Below are 18,753 nucleotides of genomic sequence, written 5' to 3' on the forward strand. Positions count from 1 at the left end.
GGTGTCGATTTTATGATGTATGCTGCGCCAAGAAGGGACCAAGGAAGCGGAGGTGTGCCCCTCTGCAGTTATACCAAGTGGGTGTGCCCATGGAAAGGATAGCTGTGGATATTGCTGGACCGTTGCCACTCACGGAAAGAGGCAATAGATATATATGAGTGGCCATGGACTACTTCACAAAGTGGTCTGAGGCATATACCATCCGTGATCAGGAGGCCACATCTGTTGCGCAAGTGTTGGTAGATCAGTTCTTCTGTCGGTTTGGTGTGCCCCAGGAGTTGCATTCCGATCAAGGTAGGAACTTTGAATCAGCTGTGTTCCAGGAGTGTTGTAAGCTGTTGGGGATTAAGAAGACCAGAACGACCCCAATGAGACCACAGTCGGACGGGATGGTGGAGAGGTTTAACTGGACACTGGGGCAAGAACTAGCCAAATATTGTGTAGAAGGACAGTTGGAATGCGATTTGAAGCTACCTGCGCTATTGCTCGCTTATCGTTGATGTTGGGCCATGAAGTAAGGCTCCCAGTTGATCTGTTGATAGGAAGACCTCCGGGTGAAGATCTACCCAGGGAAACTTCCAGCTATGTGAAACATCTGCAGGAGAGGCTGACTGAGGTACGCCAGCAAGTTAGAGGCTCTGAAATTTTCGGGTGAGGTGATGAAGTGTCAGCATAACACCAGGGCTAGTGAGATCGATTTCAAGGAGGGTGATGAGGTGTGGTTTCATAATCCCCGGCGGAAGAGAGGGCAGTCTCCGAAGCTGCAGAATCCTTGGGAGGGACCTTACACAGTGATGAATCGCCTGTCCGATGTGACGTACCGGATTCGAGGAGGCAGGAGGTCTTCTCCGAAAATTGTGCATGCGAACCGTCTGTGGAAGTACCATGGGTCTGGCCAGTTCAGCTGGAGCACGCCTTCAGAGGTTGGGCTCACCTGTTGAGAAGGTTGTCTGGATACGACTGTAGTGTGCTTTTGTCGGGACGACGAAAAGCCTAGGGAGGGGGTAGTGTTACGGGCGCCAAAGAAAATGTAAACAAACAAAAAAAACATTATGCCCCTTGTTCCATTAGTTGGAATCAAGCCGGCGCTCCAGTTGTTCAGGACATTGGTATTTCCTTTGTCCTGTCAAGGAGCACGATTATTAATGGCCGTATGCACTGATCTATGGCCCCACACGGTCACGGAAAGTTTTTAAAAAATGTTGGGAAGGGATCTACACACTGCTGTCCTACAATGTCTCTCTTCTTCTTGCTGCCGGCCGTTATAAATACGGGTAGCATTAAGTTAAAGAGTCAGTGAGAGAGAGACAGGCGGTCAGTGTGAGAGATGACAGGACGAGAGGCAGCCAAGAAGTTGACAGTCACAGACGGTTCACATGCACAATTTTCGGAGAAGACCTCCTGCCTCCTCGATCACTGTGTAAGGTCCCTCCCAAGGATTCTGCAGCTTCGGAGACTGCCCTCTCTTCCGCCGGGGGTTATGAAACCACACCTCATCACCCTCCTTGAAATCGATACATGAAGAAGCTATGCTACTATAGTGGGAGTTTGTGAAGTTAAATTGTTGCGGACGCGAATTTAAGAAACAAATGTTCTGGTAAATGTTGTTTTTCTGTATGTTTTGAATTCTAATGTTTAAATGAAAAAAAAGAAAAACGTTGTGTTTGCTTAAATGTAAAAAAAAAAGAAGAGAAGAGACGATGTGTTGTTGAAATGAAAAGAAGAGACTCTGGTGTAAACTGTTGAAAAGAAAAGAAAAAAAACTTGGAAATGTTTTTTTAAAAAAGCAGAAGGAATCTTTCAGAACGAGCTCTCTGTGTTAGAAGAAGAGATAGAAAAGAAAAGAAAAGAAAAGAGGAAAGTGGAACTTTTGAGAACTGTTGTGTTAAAAAGGGGAAGGTACTCCGCATTGTGTTTAAATGTAAATGATTTGCTTGAGGAGAATCGACTCCGCAATGTGTTTAAATGTTAATGATTTGCTTTGTTTTCAAACTCTGTATTATGTTTAAATGCAAATGATTTGTTTTCCGAACTCTGTATTATGTTGTTAACCTTTGTTGTAAATGCTTTGGTTTTGTTAAAAAACAAAATTGCTGAATTACGCAACTTCCGCTGTGTCTCTTCCTTTCTTTGTTGTTGTCTTGGTCCTGGCTGCGTTCGCTGCCTTCCCCCTCTTCCCGTGGTGGATTTCCGGTTTATTGAGTGCCGTCGCAAGCGGGCTGTTCCTGGAGTGAGGGCCCGTGGTGGAATCAGAATGCCTTGGGCCTGAGTGGCGGCGTAACAATATATATATATATGATTGAACGCCATGCATCTTTTCCAAGTTTTATCTCAATAATTACGATGCGCACTCTTCTATCTTTACTATCTCTTCTCTATTTATCTCTCTCCTTCTCTTGTTCTTCATCCTTTCTGGTTTTCTCTCCCACCCTTCCCTATTCTTCTCCTCTCCTCTTCTCTGTTCCTTCTCTCTCACTCCTCGACTCTCTTGTCACTGACGCGTGACAAAAGAGAATCTATCTTTCTGTCCACTACCATCGTAAAGACTAAACGTGCTTATACTGTCTCCTTCATAAGCTCATCTTCCTAGCGTTCATAATAATTTATCTATCGTCTTGGCTTAACAGCCCTCACCATTTGTTTTTACTGCTTTGTTCTCACTGTCCTGTTCTTGTTACCACTTTCACCCTCTGCAAACAATCCCAAATTTGATTTAATTTGTTTTCTGGGAAGGATTGTTTCAATGATGTCACGTCTTGTCCTTGGCTTTGCACCGCAGAGTGGATGAAACAGGGACAACTGAAGAAGGGGAATATTCTTTATGTTGTATGTCTCGTTTCTCTGTTTATTTTTTGCGTTATTCGAAAAAATGTTCGTTTCTATATTTTCGTCCATGCCAACACTACACATGTGAGGATCCACCAGAGGTCTAATTCTGCTGGTACCCTGGGTACTGGGCCTTACCACTTTTCTTTCCACATAAACAGGGAAGAGAATGAAGTCCTCATTGTGGCAGGCGACTAGTGAGTGTTGTAATGCAAGGACTCTGATCTTACATATGGCCTTATCCCTGCCAAACTACTTTGCCTAGATATATGGTTGGTGTCCTGCCATACATTGTGAGGATCCTTTTCTATATGGGCATTCATACTCATCTCAAGTTGAAAAGTTTTTACAATAATACATCTAGATATCAGTTTTTGCAACAGTTGTAGCTAGAGCTTCCGAAGGGGAGAGGGTGATTGGCTGTTCTCGCTTCAATTTTCCTAACTCTAGTGGCATCCACTAATTTTTAATGCTTATCACCCAAGGAGAGAGTATAAAGTTCTTTTATGGCAACCACTCCAGTAAAAGAAACCTTGTTGCTGTTGCTACTATTGCTCCCACCACAGCTGCTGTCACTTCCACTGCCCTCATCATTGTTCTTTCGGCCAATTTTGACATTACTGCTGCTGCCACTGTTGCTACTATTTTTACTTATTTCTTTACTGCCCACAAGGGGCTACACACAGAGGAGACAAACAAGGACAGACAAACGGATTAAGTTGATTATATCCACCCCAGTGTGTAACTGGTACTTATTCAATCAACCCCGAAATGATGAAAGGCAAAGTTGACCTTGGCGGAATTTGAACTCAGAACGTAGCAGCAGATGAAATACCGCTAAGGATTTCGCCCGGTGTGCTAACGTTTCTGCCAGCTCGCCACCTTTGCTACTATTTTTACTGCTGCTCCCACTGCCGCTGTTGCTATCACCATTGCCTTTGTTATTATTGATGCTGCTGTGTTTACTTTTACTAATATTGCCGCTTTTACAGTTACTTTCATTTGCTACTATATCAGTTGAACTTTGAAATGAAATTGATGAAATTTTTTCCTCCTCTTCCATGAGCAGAATGTTGTCACTAGCATTGCTCCTGTTTATATTGCTTTTGTTAATGTTGTTGTTGTAGCTGCTGTTGCTGTTGAGTGGTCCAGTCTGAGCGGTCTGAACCGTGGTCCTTTGCTATTCGTAAAACTCGCAGAAGAGAAAGCAGGTCAACCCCCGACACCGAGAGCATTGACAGATGGATAAATGTGCATCCAGGCTCAGCAGCTGCGTAGGAAGTCGGGGACAAGAAACAGGAAGAAAGAGTGAGAGAGAGTTGGGGTGAAAGAGTACAACAGGGGTCGCCACCACCCTCTGCCGGAGCCTCGTGGAGCTTTAGGGGTTTTCGCTCAATAAACACATACAACACCTGGTCTGGGAATTGAAACCACGATCCTTCGACCGCGAGTTCACTGTCCTAACCATTGGGCCATTGCACCTCCACTGTTGTAGCTGCTGCTCTCAGTGGCGCTGTTGTTGTTGCTGGTGACACTGTTATTAGTGTTGTTAAAAATGTTGTCACAATTCTTGAGAGTTTGCTCTCTCATGAAGCTGGTAGTAGTATGTATTCCTACTACTTCCTCATTCAAGCTGTTTGTGGGCATTAACAATGACACAATTCCAATGAGAGGAAAGAAAGATAAAAACAGATATTATGAAAAGTGTGCCCTTTACAGCACAATTTGACACTCCCTGTCTTCACTCAGAGAAGCAGAAATTCTTATTTAAGAATTTGACAAAAAAATTTTAACAATAAACAAATTATTCCAACAAAATTTAGCAAAACCTTTGGGAGTTGGCTCCCAACACAAGCAATAATAATAAACCTTGATCATCAACTCTTAAAAGCACTAGCACTCTCAATGCTAGCTCTGTTGATGTTTCAGTTGACACAGTTTTTAACGTTATTGTTTTGCTCCAAATGGGTGGGGCTTCATATAACTGAATACCATCTCTATCATTATAGACAAGAACTTTTGGGTGATTACTCAACATGCAAGTAAAGGCAGCTACATTTCCATTAAATCATACTTTACAGTCTTAAAAAGGTGCACTGTTTAGGAGAAAATAAGATGGTCATAGCTATTCAATCAGTGCATGAGTAACAACAATGAATACCGGACAGGTTGTTTTAGTTGCTTGTTCTTGTGACTCTTTCCCAAACCTGTTACAATTTGAATCTTCCTGAACAAAACATGGACATGCCCTTAAAAAATAAATAAGAGCTCTGTGCAGTTTCCATGTAGCTCACATAGTTTCTATGTAGTCAACCAGCCCAAGGAGTAACTTTCACTACATACACAGATACACACAATACAGAAGTGAAATAGCAAACATTTGAAAAATATTTATTTATTCATTTCTCAAATTTAAAAACAATTCATAAATTTAAGTTATCCCCAGAAAGAATCTTTATTTTAAAAATATCATATGAAAAAAATTCCATTTTGAATTCTTTATATTCATAACAAATAAAATGAAAATTTTTAAACCCAAATGTAGTAAAATGGTACCCTCCACTCCTGGCAGAAAAAAAATTGAAGAAGGTGAAGGTGGCAGTGGTGATGTGTGAAGGAGAGGAAAGAGGTATAATCATAAATTCTGAACTATTAGTTTTTGGAAATATGCAGTGGACATTTAAATGAAAATTCTTGCATAGGCTCAACATAAGTGCATGTGTTATATACATACACATCTCTCTCCGTACACACACAAACATATAACTTATAAAAATGTTTAGTAGAAGATCTAATTCAAGCCAGCAGTTGGGATGGTGTATGCAAGCACCATGAATAAGAATATATGTATTTAAAGAAGTGTTTAAAAAATGAAAATTATAAATTAATTTCTTTATTCCATTTCTTCCATACTCTACCCCCACCTTCCACTGCAAGAATACTGATATGAAATAAATAAAACACACACAAGAAAGAATAACATACCACAGCAGATATTTCATTTTTAACACCATATTCAAAAGTAAAGACCAACAGCCTGAAGAAAAAACAAAAAGTTATCTGCTGAAGACTATCTTATTTGGTGGAAATTATTCAATGAATTAAAGGTGTGACAAGCACTCTTGCACACCCAGCTCCTACTTGTGAACAGTACTTAGCCCTAGGTTTTAGTGGAAATGAAATGAAATATATGTATATATATATATATATAATATATATATATATATATATATATATATATATATGTGTATATATTTCATTTCATTTCCACAAGAAGGAGCTGAATAATTGAATAATTTCCACCAAATAAGATAGTCTTCAGCAGATAACTTTTTTGCTTTTTCTTCAGGCTGTTGATATATATAGGTGCAGGAGTGGCTGTGTGGTAAGTAGCTAGCTTACAAACTACATAGTTCCAGGTTCAGTTCCACCATGTGGCACCTTGGACAAGTGTCTTCTACTATAGCCTCGGGCAGACCAAAGCTTTGTGAGTGGATTTGGTAGACAGAAACTGAAAGAAGCCCGTCGTGAAATATATATGTATGTATGTGTGTGTGTCAGTGTGTCTCCCCACCATCACTTGATGATCGATGTTGGTGTGTTTATGTCCCCGTAACTTAGCAGTTCGGCAAAAGAGACTGATAGAATAAGTACTAGGCTTACAAAGAATAAGTCATAGGGTCGGTTTGTTCAACTGAAGGTGCTGCTCCAGCATGACCACAGTCAAATGACTGAAAAGAATAAAAGAATATGTGTATATATATATATATATATATATACATACAGGGCCAGCCTTAAACAAATTGGACAGATTGCTCCCAATCAGGCCCCGTGCTCAAGGAGGCCACATCCTCTACTACGAAATTTTGAAATTTTAGGAAGGTGGTCTCCCTGAAGTTTAACAAAAATCTACATAGAAATGCTCCTTTAAAAAAAGCATACTTTAGCGACACAAGATACCAAAAGATAAACCCATTCATCCGAAATTGTTTGGATCAGCCTTGCTTGTATTTTTAGTGTAAGGGTCAATTGTATGTATGCACGTATGTATGTGAATGTTTGGGAGTGTTTATGGGTACGTTTGTGCAAAATATTTGTATGTGAGAGAGTATGTATGTATGTAGTTGTTTAAGTGTATGGAAAATTGTATATATATATATATATGTGTGTGTGTGTATATGTTTGCATGAATTGCTATAAATATACTTTGTATATGTTTAATTTTGGGGAAACATTTTTATTTCAATGAAATGTATTTTGTGTGTGAGTGTGTTTCTGTGTATGTATTAAAAAGCAAAAAATAAAGCAAGAATGATAAAAGAGACATGATTAAACAAAGTTTAATTTTCATAGTGGTTTGGTTTGGTTGAGATCTTTATATTGTGTGAATGTATGCATATGTATGTTTATGCTAGTATGTGTATGATTGTATGTATATGTATTTTTTAGTGTGTGTTGAATTGTATACATACACATATGCATGCATGTGTGTGTGTGCATGTGTGTATACAGTGAAAGAGAGATGGGAGAGGTGAGATAAAATTTCTCGTCTTGTTCAAAAGACAAAAATCTCTTTGCAATGACACCCATTCAGGTTTTTGGACATGCACAAATGCACAACCACACACACACGGAGAGGGAGGCTATAGTAGGAGACATTTGCTGCCACAGTGGTACTGCTATTAACAGTAATTAATAAGTTAAGAAACAGGCTTCTTGTCACACAGACAGGACCTTGTTTTCTACAACAGAGGTTATAGAAAAAATATAAGGTAAGTATATAACCAGCTTCCAAAATATTCTAATTATTAATTTGCTTTTTATGTATATCTCTTTTAGCATAACATCATGCAACAGATAAAAGTTTCTTTAGGCTCTTGTTAAATTTCTTTCCAATTTTTGCCAGAATATTTTTAAAAAGCATAGTTTAGATGTAGTTTCGCTGATGGTGAAAGTTTTTGGTAAATTTACAGTTTAATACCCAACTCGATTTTGGTGAGAAATAATGTTTTTCCTTGTTTTTTTTTTCTTGTGCTATCAACTAATCTAATTTAATATGCTGCAAATAATTTTTTCAACAGAAATCGGAGGGAGTGGGGAAGGGTGGGCCCTTGGAAATTCACCCCTCATCTCAGTCAATTGGGCCCTGCACCTAAGGCTAGCCCTATATATATATATATAATATATATATGTATAAAATTCTTTTCTACCTATATTGGACAGAAAATATTGATTTCAAACAAAGGCATAAGTTCTAGAGTTGATTTGTTTGACTAAAGGTGGTGCTCCAGCATGGCTGCAGTCAAATAACTGAAACAAATAAAAGAGTAAAGTATATTCAGTTCAGTGGGCAAGACTTAAAGATGATAAGAGACAAAGAAAATATAGTTTTGGTGATTATATCAGCAATAGCTGAAGGAAAATTTCTCTATCTCTGTTCAATACAACTACCTACCAAGCCTGACTTGATTAAAAAATTATTAATTTGTTACCAATTCTAGATAGTGAGAGTACATACACTCAGTTTGTTTACCAGACAGACATACTGTGGATGTGGCCAATATATTTAACTCTGAAATAACTCAGTCCACTTACTCATAAGTGGGTACCACAAAATACAGACAAGTAATTACTATTTATAGCAGTAGTAGTATAAAATTGAGAAGTTTATTATCTTATAGTGCTGCATTCAACTTTTCCAGTAGGTATGATTAGGAGAGATGTTTTTTAGCCCTGATCAAACAGACCTTAACAGAGGCTTTCCAGCCATTACTATTTTGTCTCTTGATATATCATTGACTACATTGTTTAAGGTGTACTCCTTTATTTAAGAGAGTAAAGTATACGATTGGAACAAGATTTAGCAGCTAATTCTACCTTCTGACCTATGATCAAAGGTATTCCAAATGTGACCATCCTGTCTTTTACCTATATACAAGGAACCCAGGACCACATTATTTAATTGGTCCTTTTTAAGAATGAGATTTAAGGGAGTTTTGACAACTATTTCTAACAAGTTGGGTGACTACAAAGAGTATTCTTCTGTTGGAGCCTATTAGCATCATTTACTAACCGAAAAGGTTCATCCTTTGAATGTCTAAATAAGTAGGTAATGCAGAGTGGTATAGTTCATCACTGTATGTATCAGTGTTAATGTGTCACTGATCAGTGTTGATAGGTAAATTCTGAAATCAAGTTTTCCTGTTGATCTGGAGAAGAAACCACTGACTCATTTCAGAAAGACTGAAGCTTCAGTGGTTCCCCAACAACATAATAAAGTTACTGAACTAACTATGAAACAAATACAAATTTCATCATTTTTTCATCTCTTTCTCAGAATTGGCTGGTCTCCTGCCAACTTATTCATCTCTTCTCTTCTGATTACCATACTACGTCCAAACCCAGGTCCTGCAGTAATAAATACATACACCTTTTCCTCCTCAAAATGTCATCCTGTTGATGTGGTTTGCTGCAGCTATTGAAGAACATTCAACACACTGTCAACTAATTGTAGAGGAAGAATTAAGCTTTCAGTGATTTAAATTGTCAAACCAGTCCTAATTCTTGGTTAACATCAATTCACTTCATGATTAAAGCATTTGTGAAAGTCATGAATTCAACTTCTATTTCCATCTGTTGAGAAGTTAACTGGGGTGCAACCACCACATTGACAGTGACCACTAATGAAGAAAAGTCAAGCAACTGAACTGAGTGTTTATCAAACTTGAATGAATCAATAGACAGTATATTGGGCTCTTTTTCATATGACAGAAGGCTTGAAACATGTATTTAAACTAAATAGATAGTCAGTCTTGGAAGGATGAAATGTGAAATCAATACCATCTGAACCTGAACTCAAAATACAGAAGCCAAAACTGAATGCAATCAATTGTTTAATCCAATGCACTATTAATTTCATAAAAAAAAAAAAAAGGTAATGAGATGATGGATGGTTGTGTATTCATTTATTTCCCAGAAGGCATTGGCAACTTAAGTGATGCATAATGGAATCAGTCAGGAGATGGAAACAGGTCACAATAAGGAATTGTTTACATTTACATCTCTTCCGGCACAACAGTGCTCAGCAGTAAAATTACATAAAATACTAGTTACACAAAAGGACAATTTCTGAGGACGAAGGGAGATAGATCATACATTGAGTCAATTCACGTGTATCAACAGAATGGTGCTATTTATTTAATTGAAGCTAGAGGCAAAGTAGACCTAACACTTAACATAAAGTTAAGTATTGATGAATATTTCATTCCCACAAAACTACCCTGATATGAATAATGTGTGTGTGTGCGTGTGTGCATACGTGTGTGATTTATTAGTTGGTTAGGCGAAGTAAGGGAGTTAATTCATTGATTGCAGAAGAAACAATACAAAATTTTATACAGATCATTTACTTAATTTTTACCACTGTAAAACTGATATCAACAAAATATAATTCATTTCCTACATAACATTTCATACATACACATGTATTCCCACACATATAGTCAGAGGTAAATATACTACAATTAAAGAAACATTTCCCCATGAATTTGTTTCTCCTCTTTAACAAAAAAAAAAAAAAAAAAAATTTTTTCCATTTCATATGGTCTTTTATTTCCAGCAGATGATCACTCATTAGAGTTTTTTTAACTTTTTAATGAATTTGGCCATTAAACCATTTGACCAATCATCACACAGTCAAGTCACAATTAAAATTAAAAAATCCAATAATAAATAAAATTCCTGGTAAATTATTTAACAGTTATTTCTCGGGGAGCTTTTTCCTCAGTCAAAACCTGTGTCTCTTCTTTGTGGGCAATTTTCATTTCTCTTCGCTTCACCTCTGTATAACCACCAGACCCAAGCAACACTGTTACATTACTTATCCACCACAGTAACGACCGTCTTTCAGAAAAGTACATTGCCGCAACAACAGTTTGAGCACAGGCTTTGGCAGTACCAGAGATGTTGTGTGTGAGAGGTGATGTAAGTTGGATCTGAAGACCAGTTGCATAACCAATGGCAAAGCCAAGGATGCCACTGATAGACATTATATTCCAGAAATGTAGGCTCCTAATATAGGGGAAACTGATTATGGTGGATAGTTCACCATTAATGAGGATTAAAGGGAGAAAGAGGATTGTTGCATTGACATTGTTGTACAAGGTAAGTCGCCATATATTATGGTCAACCATAGGAAGAATCTTCTTTGTATAGATGGCATTCAGAGCCACACTGGCACTAGCAAGAACACCAAATATCACTCCAGTAACACTTAATGAACCTGTAAGAAAAAAAAAAAAGAGAGAGACATATTTGATAATTTTCTTATATATTTTTTGAAGAGTCTAAAACACATTGTTGAATGTTTGCAGTACAATAGTTATGTTATAAAGCAAAACAAAATGAAGTTTTCTTCTTAAACATAATCAATTCAGTCTCCGATACTATGATATAGTTTAAGCCGTTGAGCAACTAAATAGAAAGTCCTTTATTAGCTCATTGTTGACTGGTATAAAGAGACATAAAAGGTTCTTACATAAAATTATGACAGGAAGATTTAAATATGGATTTAAATATTTAAATATGGATACTATATAAACAGGTTTGTTTTGAATCAAGAGAGTTATATCACAGAAAGATGAAAAGTTTAAAGATAATATAATAAAATCAATCCCTATAACTTCTGATCTTCAGGCATTTCAACCATCGTTTAAGTTAACTGCATTAGTGACACACGACAAAATCCTTTTGTTTGAGAAGACCCAAAACACTGCATGTACTATCGTCATTTACTTTGATTAAATGATAAATGAACAAAATTATTCTAAATGCAGCAGTTTTTATTCTGGAATTGGTTATTGATATAGAAAATTGACCCTTAAATTTCCAAAGAATTTCAAGGATCCAAGCTAAATTTTTATTTTTATAGAATGTATAGTTGAGAAATGTATTTTGCAACTATGTGGTTCTTAGTGGATATGAATGTGTGTGTGTGTGTGTGTGTGTGTGTGTGAGAGAGAGAGATTCTTGTAATAAAATATCACAGTATAGAATTATACACTGGTGAGAAAACCCATAAACCAGTACATTCAAACAAAAACACATTACAAATGCAGTGAAACAGTGACTGGTTTCTTAGAAACTTGTAACCAATGAATTCTTTGTTCCCACCATGATTAATAAAAAACAAAGATAAAACAAATGGATGAACATCTTGAAAACTATATAGGATGCTGCCAACAGCTCAGCAAATTGATGTATACAGAATTCTGTATATTGCACTAATATATAAAAAAAAACCCTGTAGTGGATTTAAACAAAAGTTCTTTGAAATGCTAATCCAATACCTTAGCCACATAATCATTTTGTCACCATATGCAATGTGGAGATTTCTTGATTCCACTAAGAAGCAGTCATTAATGCTAATGACTAACCTGCACTGAACTATATCATCCTCATCATCATCATCATTTAATGTCCGTTTTCCATGTTGGTATGGGTTGGATGGTTTGAATGAGAATTGGTTAAGCAGGGAAGCTGCACCAGGTTCCAATAAGTGTGTTTTAGGGCAGTCCTTTCTGGAATTTCTGGGGCATTATATCGACTCAAATGGTATCAGACCTCTCTCTTCCAAAGTCGATGCAATTCAGCACATTGCATCCCCCCAACTTCTACAGATGATTCATTCGTGATTGTGCAGACAAGTTACTTTCTTTGACTCAGGTATTGAAAGCAAATACAAAAAAGAATTCTCCTATTACTTTATCTGCCGAGGCATTATCTGCTTTTGAGTCGATCAAGAAAGAAATAGCTTTGGTTCTGTTGCTTGCATATCCAGTTCCCAATCCTCCTCTCTCTTTAACTATTGATGCATCGGATTCTGCGATTGGTGCTGTTTTGCAGCACACCATAGACAATCAGACCAAACCTAAAGCATTCTTTTCTCGTCAATTAAAGCCAGCTGAATGTTGGTACAGTACGTCTGATCGCGATCTACCTGTCAGTTCATCATTTAAAACATCAACTCGAGGGCTGAGATTTTGTGATTTATACTGATCACAAGCCTCTTATGTTTGTTCTGTCATCTAAATTGGACAAACACTTGCCTCGTGCTTTTCGTCACCTGGACTACATTTCCCAGTTCACAAGTGACATTCGGCACATACTTGGAACAGAGAATGTCCCTGCTGATGCACTCTCTCGCCTTCCTGTGTGCTCCCTTTCATCTCCTGCTGCAATCGATTTAACTGCCATTGTGCAGGATCAGCCAGCTCTGGACACTTTGGATTTAACTTCTACCAAGCTGTCCTGTTGCAAGTTTGCCTATCTCCCACTTCCGTCTGCTGAAGGCACCATTCTTTGTGACACAGCTACTGGTTCTCCCAGACTATTTGTACCTGAAAACCACCAGTGCTCCATTTTTGATGCCTTACATTCGCTGTCACATCCTGGCAATGCTGCCTCAGTGAAGCTTATTACAGCTCAGTTTTTCTGGCCTAATATGCATTGCTGGATGATCACCGATTGGGCACACTCTTGTGTAAAATGCCAGCGTTCTAAAATCCACAGGCATATTTGCACTCCTCTTGGACAGTTTTCTCCTCCGGAGGCTTGCTTTCGCCATGTCCACATTGATCTGGTTGGACCATGGCCTGTCAGTCACGGTTTCTCTTACATATTGACATGCATTGATCGTTTCTCTCATTGGCCAAAGGCCATTGCAATAGCGGACATTTCCACTGAGTCAGTGGCTCGAGCTTTTGTTTCTAACTGGATTGCTCGCTTTGGTGTCCCAGCTAGAATAACCACTGATCACGGACGCCAGTTTGAGACTTCCCTATTTCGTGAATTATCACTAATCCTAGGAGTTCATCACATTTGTACGACCAGCTACCACCCAGCCTCCAACGGGATGGTCAAATGTTTTCACAGGCAACTGAAAGCCACTCTACATGACACTCCTGATCCGCAGTCTTGGACAGAATTCCTACCTATCGTTTTTCTTGGTTGTTGTACTGCTGTTAAAGCAGACATAGGTTTCTCCTCAGCTGAACTCCTTTACGGTACCACCCTGGCAGTCCCTGGTACAATGTTAGTGCCAGACAACTCATCACCTCCTGATCCAACATCGTATGTCACCAGACTTCGCTCGTATTTCTCAAGTCTTCCACTCATGCATTCTATCTACCAGTCTATTCCCTCTCATGTCCCACCAGACATTGACAAATGGACTCATGTTTTTGTTTGGGATGATTCTGTCGAGGGACCTCTCACTTCTCCTTATAAGAGACCATTTCATGGGCTATTGTGCACACCCAAAACTTTTAGTCTCGACATCAATGGTCAGGTAGAGACCGTGTCGGTCAACAGACTTAAAAGGGCACATTTTGAGGTGTCCACACCCTTCGATGACACCCCTAACATGCCATCCTTTGATCCTTTACAACTCGCAACTACATATAAGAAGAAAATAACAATGTGACAAAAGCTGTAATGCTGAAAGTTAGCAATGAACTTGCAGTAGCAAAAGTTGAGCTGGTGCAAGGATGATCATGAGAAGCTGGACTTGCAGTGGTAAAAACGGTGTAAGCCATACACTGAACAAAGCAGGATGTTGAAATGAGCTGGTTACTGTACTTGCGATGAAAAAGGATGTTGAAATATTAACAAATCTAAGATTTGAAACTTCCATATGTAAACTGGTTGAAATAAACTTTAGTGGTGTTGTTGATGGAGAAAAAAAAAAGATCTGCTGGTATTGTGAAGGAAGAAATGCTGTTTATTCAAAATGTCAATGGTTGAGCATTTGTCCAGTTCAAAAATGTCGCAAAATTGATACAATGTTGTGTGAAGATTGGCAAATGGTGATTCCAAAAGAAGGTGATAGCAAATAGCAATCATAACAAGGCACCAAATTTAAAAGTAAGGTACAGAACTATTGAGAAATGTCAAGATGCATGTCAAAGGTAAGAGAAAGAAGATGCAAACTGCTAAAATCCAATCTAAAAATTCTAACTTCTTGCAATTTCTGAGGAATGGAGCTGAAAAAAAAGTGGCGAAGAATGTGGGATGAAAAGTTGCTGTACAGTTGGAAAAGTTTCAAGTTTCCTTGTTCTTTGGCCATGAGACACAGAAAAATGACTTTTGAAACAGTCAAAAATTCACAATAGCAGTATTAAGCAATAAATAGGTGGTGAAATTATAAACTTGACATGAAAAACAGATCAAAAGAACCGAACTTGTTACGAGGGTGGATCATGTGGTAAGAAAACTCTTCATAGATATCTAAAGCAGTGAAAGGAACTGGAAAATAGCCATACTGTCGTAGTTACAAGAAAGTGAATTACTTAGAAATAAACATTGGCAGGAAATGAACTCAGCAAACATGCTATTTCTAGCAAAAGGTGATGTAAACAACATTATCATAGTTCAGGAGTAGTTTTGAGAGTTGATAAATGTACGTCAAAATCGTTCTCGCAGACCACATGTTGAAGATAAAAAAGCAGCTGTAACAGGCTTGAGAAGGAGTTTTCTGATCGGAAAATTGTTTTGCAATATGCCAGATAATGATATTATAATGTGGAAACCAGAATTAATTGACAAATGTTACTAGTTTTGCTGTTAAAAAATATTTAAGACTTTTAACTTAGTTAAAACGGCGTTACTTTGGTAACGTGTATTCAGCTGAAGAAAATTACTGCTGCTGTTTGCGAACAACAACTTCTGGGTCCATTACACACACACATTAATAATAGGCAGAAGTTACAGAGTGACAATGGCCAAATTCGTGTTTGATAAGTGCTGATGATGTATATACACATACATATATGTGTAAAAAAAAGTCTTATCACGCAAGCAAACCCATGAAAGAGCCTCTACTTGGTCGTTCGACACAGTAAAAATAGCAGCCAAAGTATCCCCTACCTAAATCACATGCCCATTGTACATAATGTCCTAGATTATTCTTAAAAAGACAGTTTCCTGAAGGCTGGAATGTCTTTGATGATAGGTTTGATGTATCAGGGTTGATTTGAGGTTAAATAACAACAAAATTATGGTCCTTAGTGAAATTGGACCCCCAAAAAGGGTTTTTGTAGCTTATTAGGAGGTCACAGTAATTCATTCAATGAAAAAAAAAATTTCCAATGATTCCGAGATGGAGTGCCCCGTCTTTTTTCCGAACCAAAATAAGGGATTTGCAGCATATTAGGAGGTCAGGGTATTTGATTCCACACAAAAAACCCAAGTTTTTTTTTCTTAGTGAAAATCATGCGGGTGTTAATATAGAAATTTACCATAATTTTGTTATTTAACCTCAAATCAACCCAGATATACCAAACCTATCATCAAAGACATTCCAGCCTTCAGCAAACCATCTTTTTAGGGATAATCTAGGACATGCTATTGTTAGCATGTTGAGCGACCAGGAACACTAGGCATTCTAGAAACTTCCAAGAGAAACGCCAAGCTTCTTGAATAATTAAGAATCACGTCTCATGATACAGATACTTCGAGAAAGGGAGGTTACTTTACAATCTTTCATGGGTTCAATTGCATGATGATATACTCTACACAAATATGTATATTTATCATCAGCATATATATCATTGGCACTTATCAAACACGAATTTGGCCATTGTTACTCTGTAACTTCTGCCTATTATTAATGTGTGTGTGTGTGTGTGTGTATAATGGACCCGGAAGTTGTTCATAGACAGCAGCAGTAATTTTCTTCGGCTGAATACATGTCATTGATTGGTTAAAATTACCCAAATATGACAACTTCAACACGAAATAACTTCTATAATACAAAATTTTGTCAAAAACGTTAAGAGTAAACTCTGTTCTATGTGACACATTCTACCAATATCCGAAGTTTCAAAATGTTAAATTAAAAAAAGTTAATTAAAAAATCTGGTCGTCAAATTGAATAGATCCCAGGAGGATTCATAGACATCATCGTCGCTTAAGTTGAAGATAATTCAGTTGAAGAAAATTGTGACATAGAAAATATTAGAATATAACTAAATATGTAGAATATAACTAAATATTCTCCAGGATACATGTTGGTTGATCACCAATTTCTGTTGTGGTGATTATTTATGTGATACATAACCAAAATGTATCATTTTGGTTGAATTTTGGTTCATTCTGGTTGAATGAAGTAATCTATGCAAGAAAGTTCAGAGATAGGAAATGTAAATAACAGCTAAGTGGTGGCTTTAAGTCATGTGGTGTAGAGAAATAGACGGACATAGCAATGACATGGATGGCTCTAAGTCTAATTGACTAAGAAGTGGAGAGCAGGGTTAGCAAGCTATTTTTATTAATGGAACACTAGGCATTCTAGAAACTTCCAAGAGAAACGCCAAGCTTCTTGAATAATTAAGAATCACGTCTCATGATACAGATACTTCGAGAAAGGGAGGTTACTTTACAATCTTTCTTGCAACTGCTACACCTCTTATACACAATTTTTCTCTTAAGACACACACACACACTGTCGTTTATGTACACTGACATTGCACATCCTGCAGAGCATGCTAGCTTCTGGAAATCCTTCTACTCTGTAGTTTGAAGTTGCTAATGACTAACTTATGCTGAGAGATACATTCTTCACATTTTTGAGTAACCATGTATCTTGTTTTCTGGTGAGAAGGTAGTTAAACTGGCTAACTTGGCCACCAGATACAGTGAATGAACCCATCTCAGTCTTACCAATTTGCAATTTTATAGGGAAAAAAAAAAAAAACTTGAGCTTCGAGAAGATGATATGTAGTTAAAATGCTTGTGAAGCCTTAGAAGTACTGAGTAGTTCACCCTCCCTCACACAAACAAGACAGGTAGGAATTAAATTGAGTAGTGGACAGAAGGTGCACATAAAAAGATAACATATTCCTATGAGGCATCCAAGACAACTGAAAATTATAACAAAAGAATTGTCTATCTTAATTTCATTTTGCTTTTTAAGTCATGCCAGAAAATATTTGTAACAGTGTAGGATACTTTACCTGATACTCCTTCTTGGTCCACTCCTAATAGAAAACCACCAATAATAATTCCACAGCAAACTAGAGCTGCTTTTGATGTTCCTTGTTTCAAAATAATGTAAGAGAATACCTGAAATGAAAACGAAGAGAAAAATTTGGAGTAAAAGAGATTGTGAGATTATCATCATCATCGTTTAACATCTGTTTTCCATGCTAGCATGGGTTGGACGGTTCGACTGGGGTCTGGGAAGCCAGGAGGCTGCAGCAGGCTCCAGCCTGATTTGGCAGTGTTTCTACAGCTGGATGCCCTTCCTAATGCCAACCACTCCGTGAGTGTAGTGGGTGCTTTGTATGTGCCAGCAGAGGCTGGCAACAGCCACGATTGGTTGGTGCTTTTTACGTGCCACTGGCACGGTAGCCAGTCAAGGCAGCAGCCATGTTCGGATGGTGCTTTTTACAGGCCACCAGCACAGGTATCACAACTACAATTTCCATTCGATTTTTTGATGTTGATGTATATATTAACACACACACACACACATATATATATATATAATATATATATATATAATATATATATATATACATATATATAAATGGAGTTTAACGCAGTTATAATTCAAATACTTTTACTTCCAACACATGTTTCGAACATATCACTGATATTATTCCATAGGAATAAAATGGTATAAAACAATGTAATCTTCTCTTCAGGGAAGTGAAGAAACGAAACTTCCCCGAAGAGAAGATTACATTGTTTTACACCATTTTATTCCTTTGGAATAATATTAGTGATATCTTCGAAACATGTGTTGGAAGTAAAAGTATTTGAATTATAACTGCGTTAAACTCCATTTATTTATTTATATATTATACAAAAAAAATTTACGTAAACCCGAAGTTTCTACCTTTAAAAACAAGAAGTTACAACCTCTTT

General features: G+C 37.5%; 1 protein-coding gene across 1 annotated transcript; it reads right to left on the minus strand.

The window, feature by feature from the left end:
• Positions 1-9,155: 9,155 nt before the first annotated feature.
• On the minus strand, positions 9,156-17,994 carry LOC115221319 (GDP-fucose transporter 1-like; the record flags this gene model as incomplete). Its single annotated transcript, XM_029791485.2, has 2 exons — positions 9,156-11,107; positions 17,838-17,994. Coding segments are annotated over 2 exons (690 nt in total), but the record flags the coding sequence as incomplete, so codon positions are not given.
• Between the last annotated feature and the right edge of the window lie 759 nt (positions 17,995-18,753).

The sequence above is a fragment of the Octopus sinensis genome, linkage group LG18, assembly GCF_006345805.1.
Source record: "Octopus sinensis linkage group LG18, ASM634580v1, whole genome shotgun sequence".
NCBI lineage: Eukaryota > Metazoa > Mollusca > Cephalopoda > Octopoda > Octopodidae > Octopus > Octopus sinensis.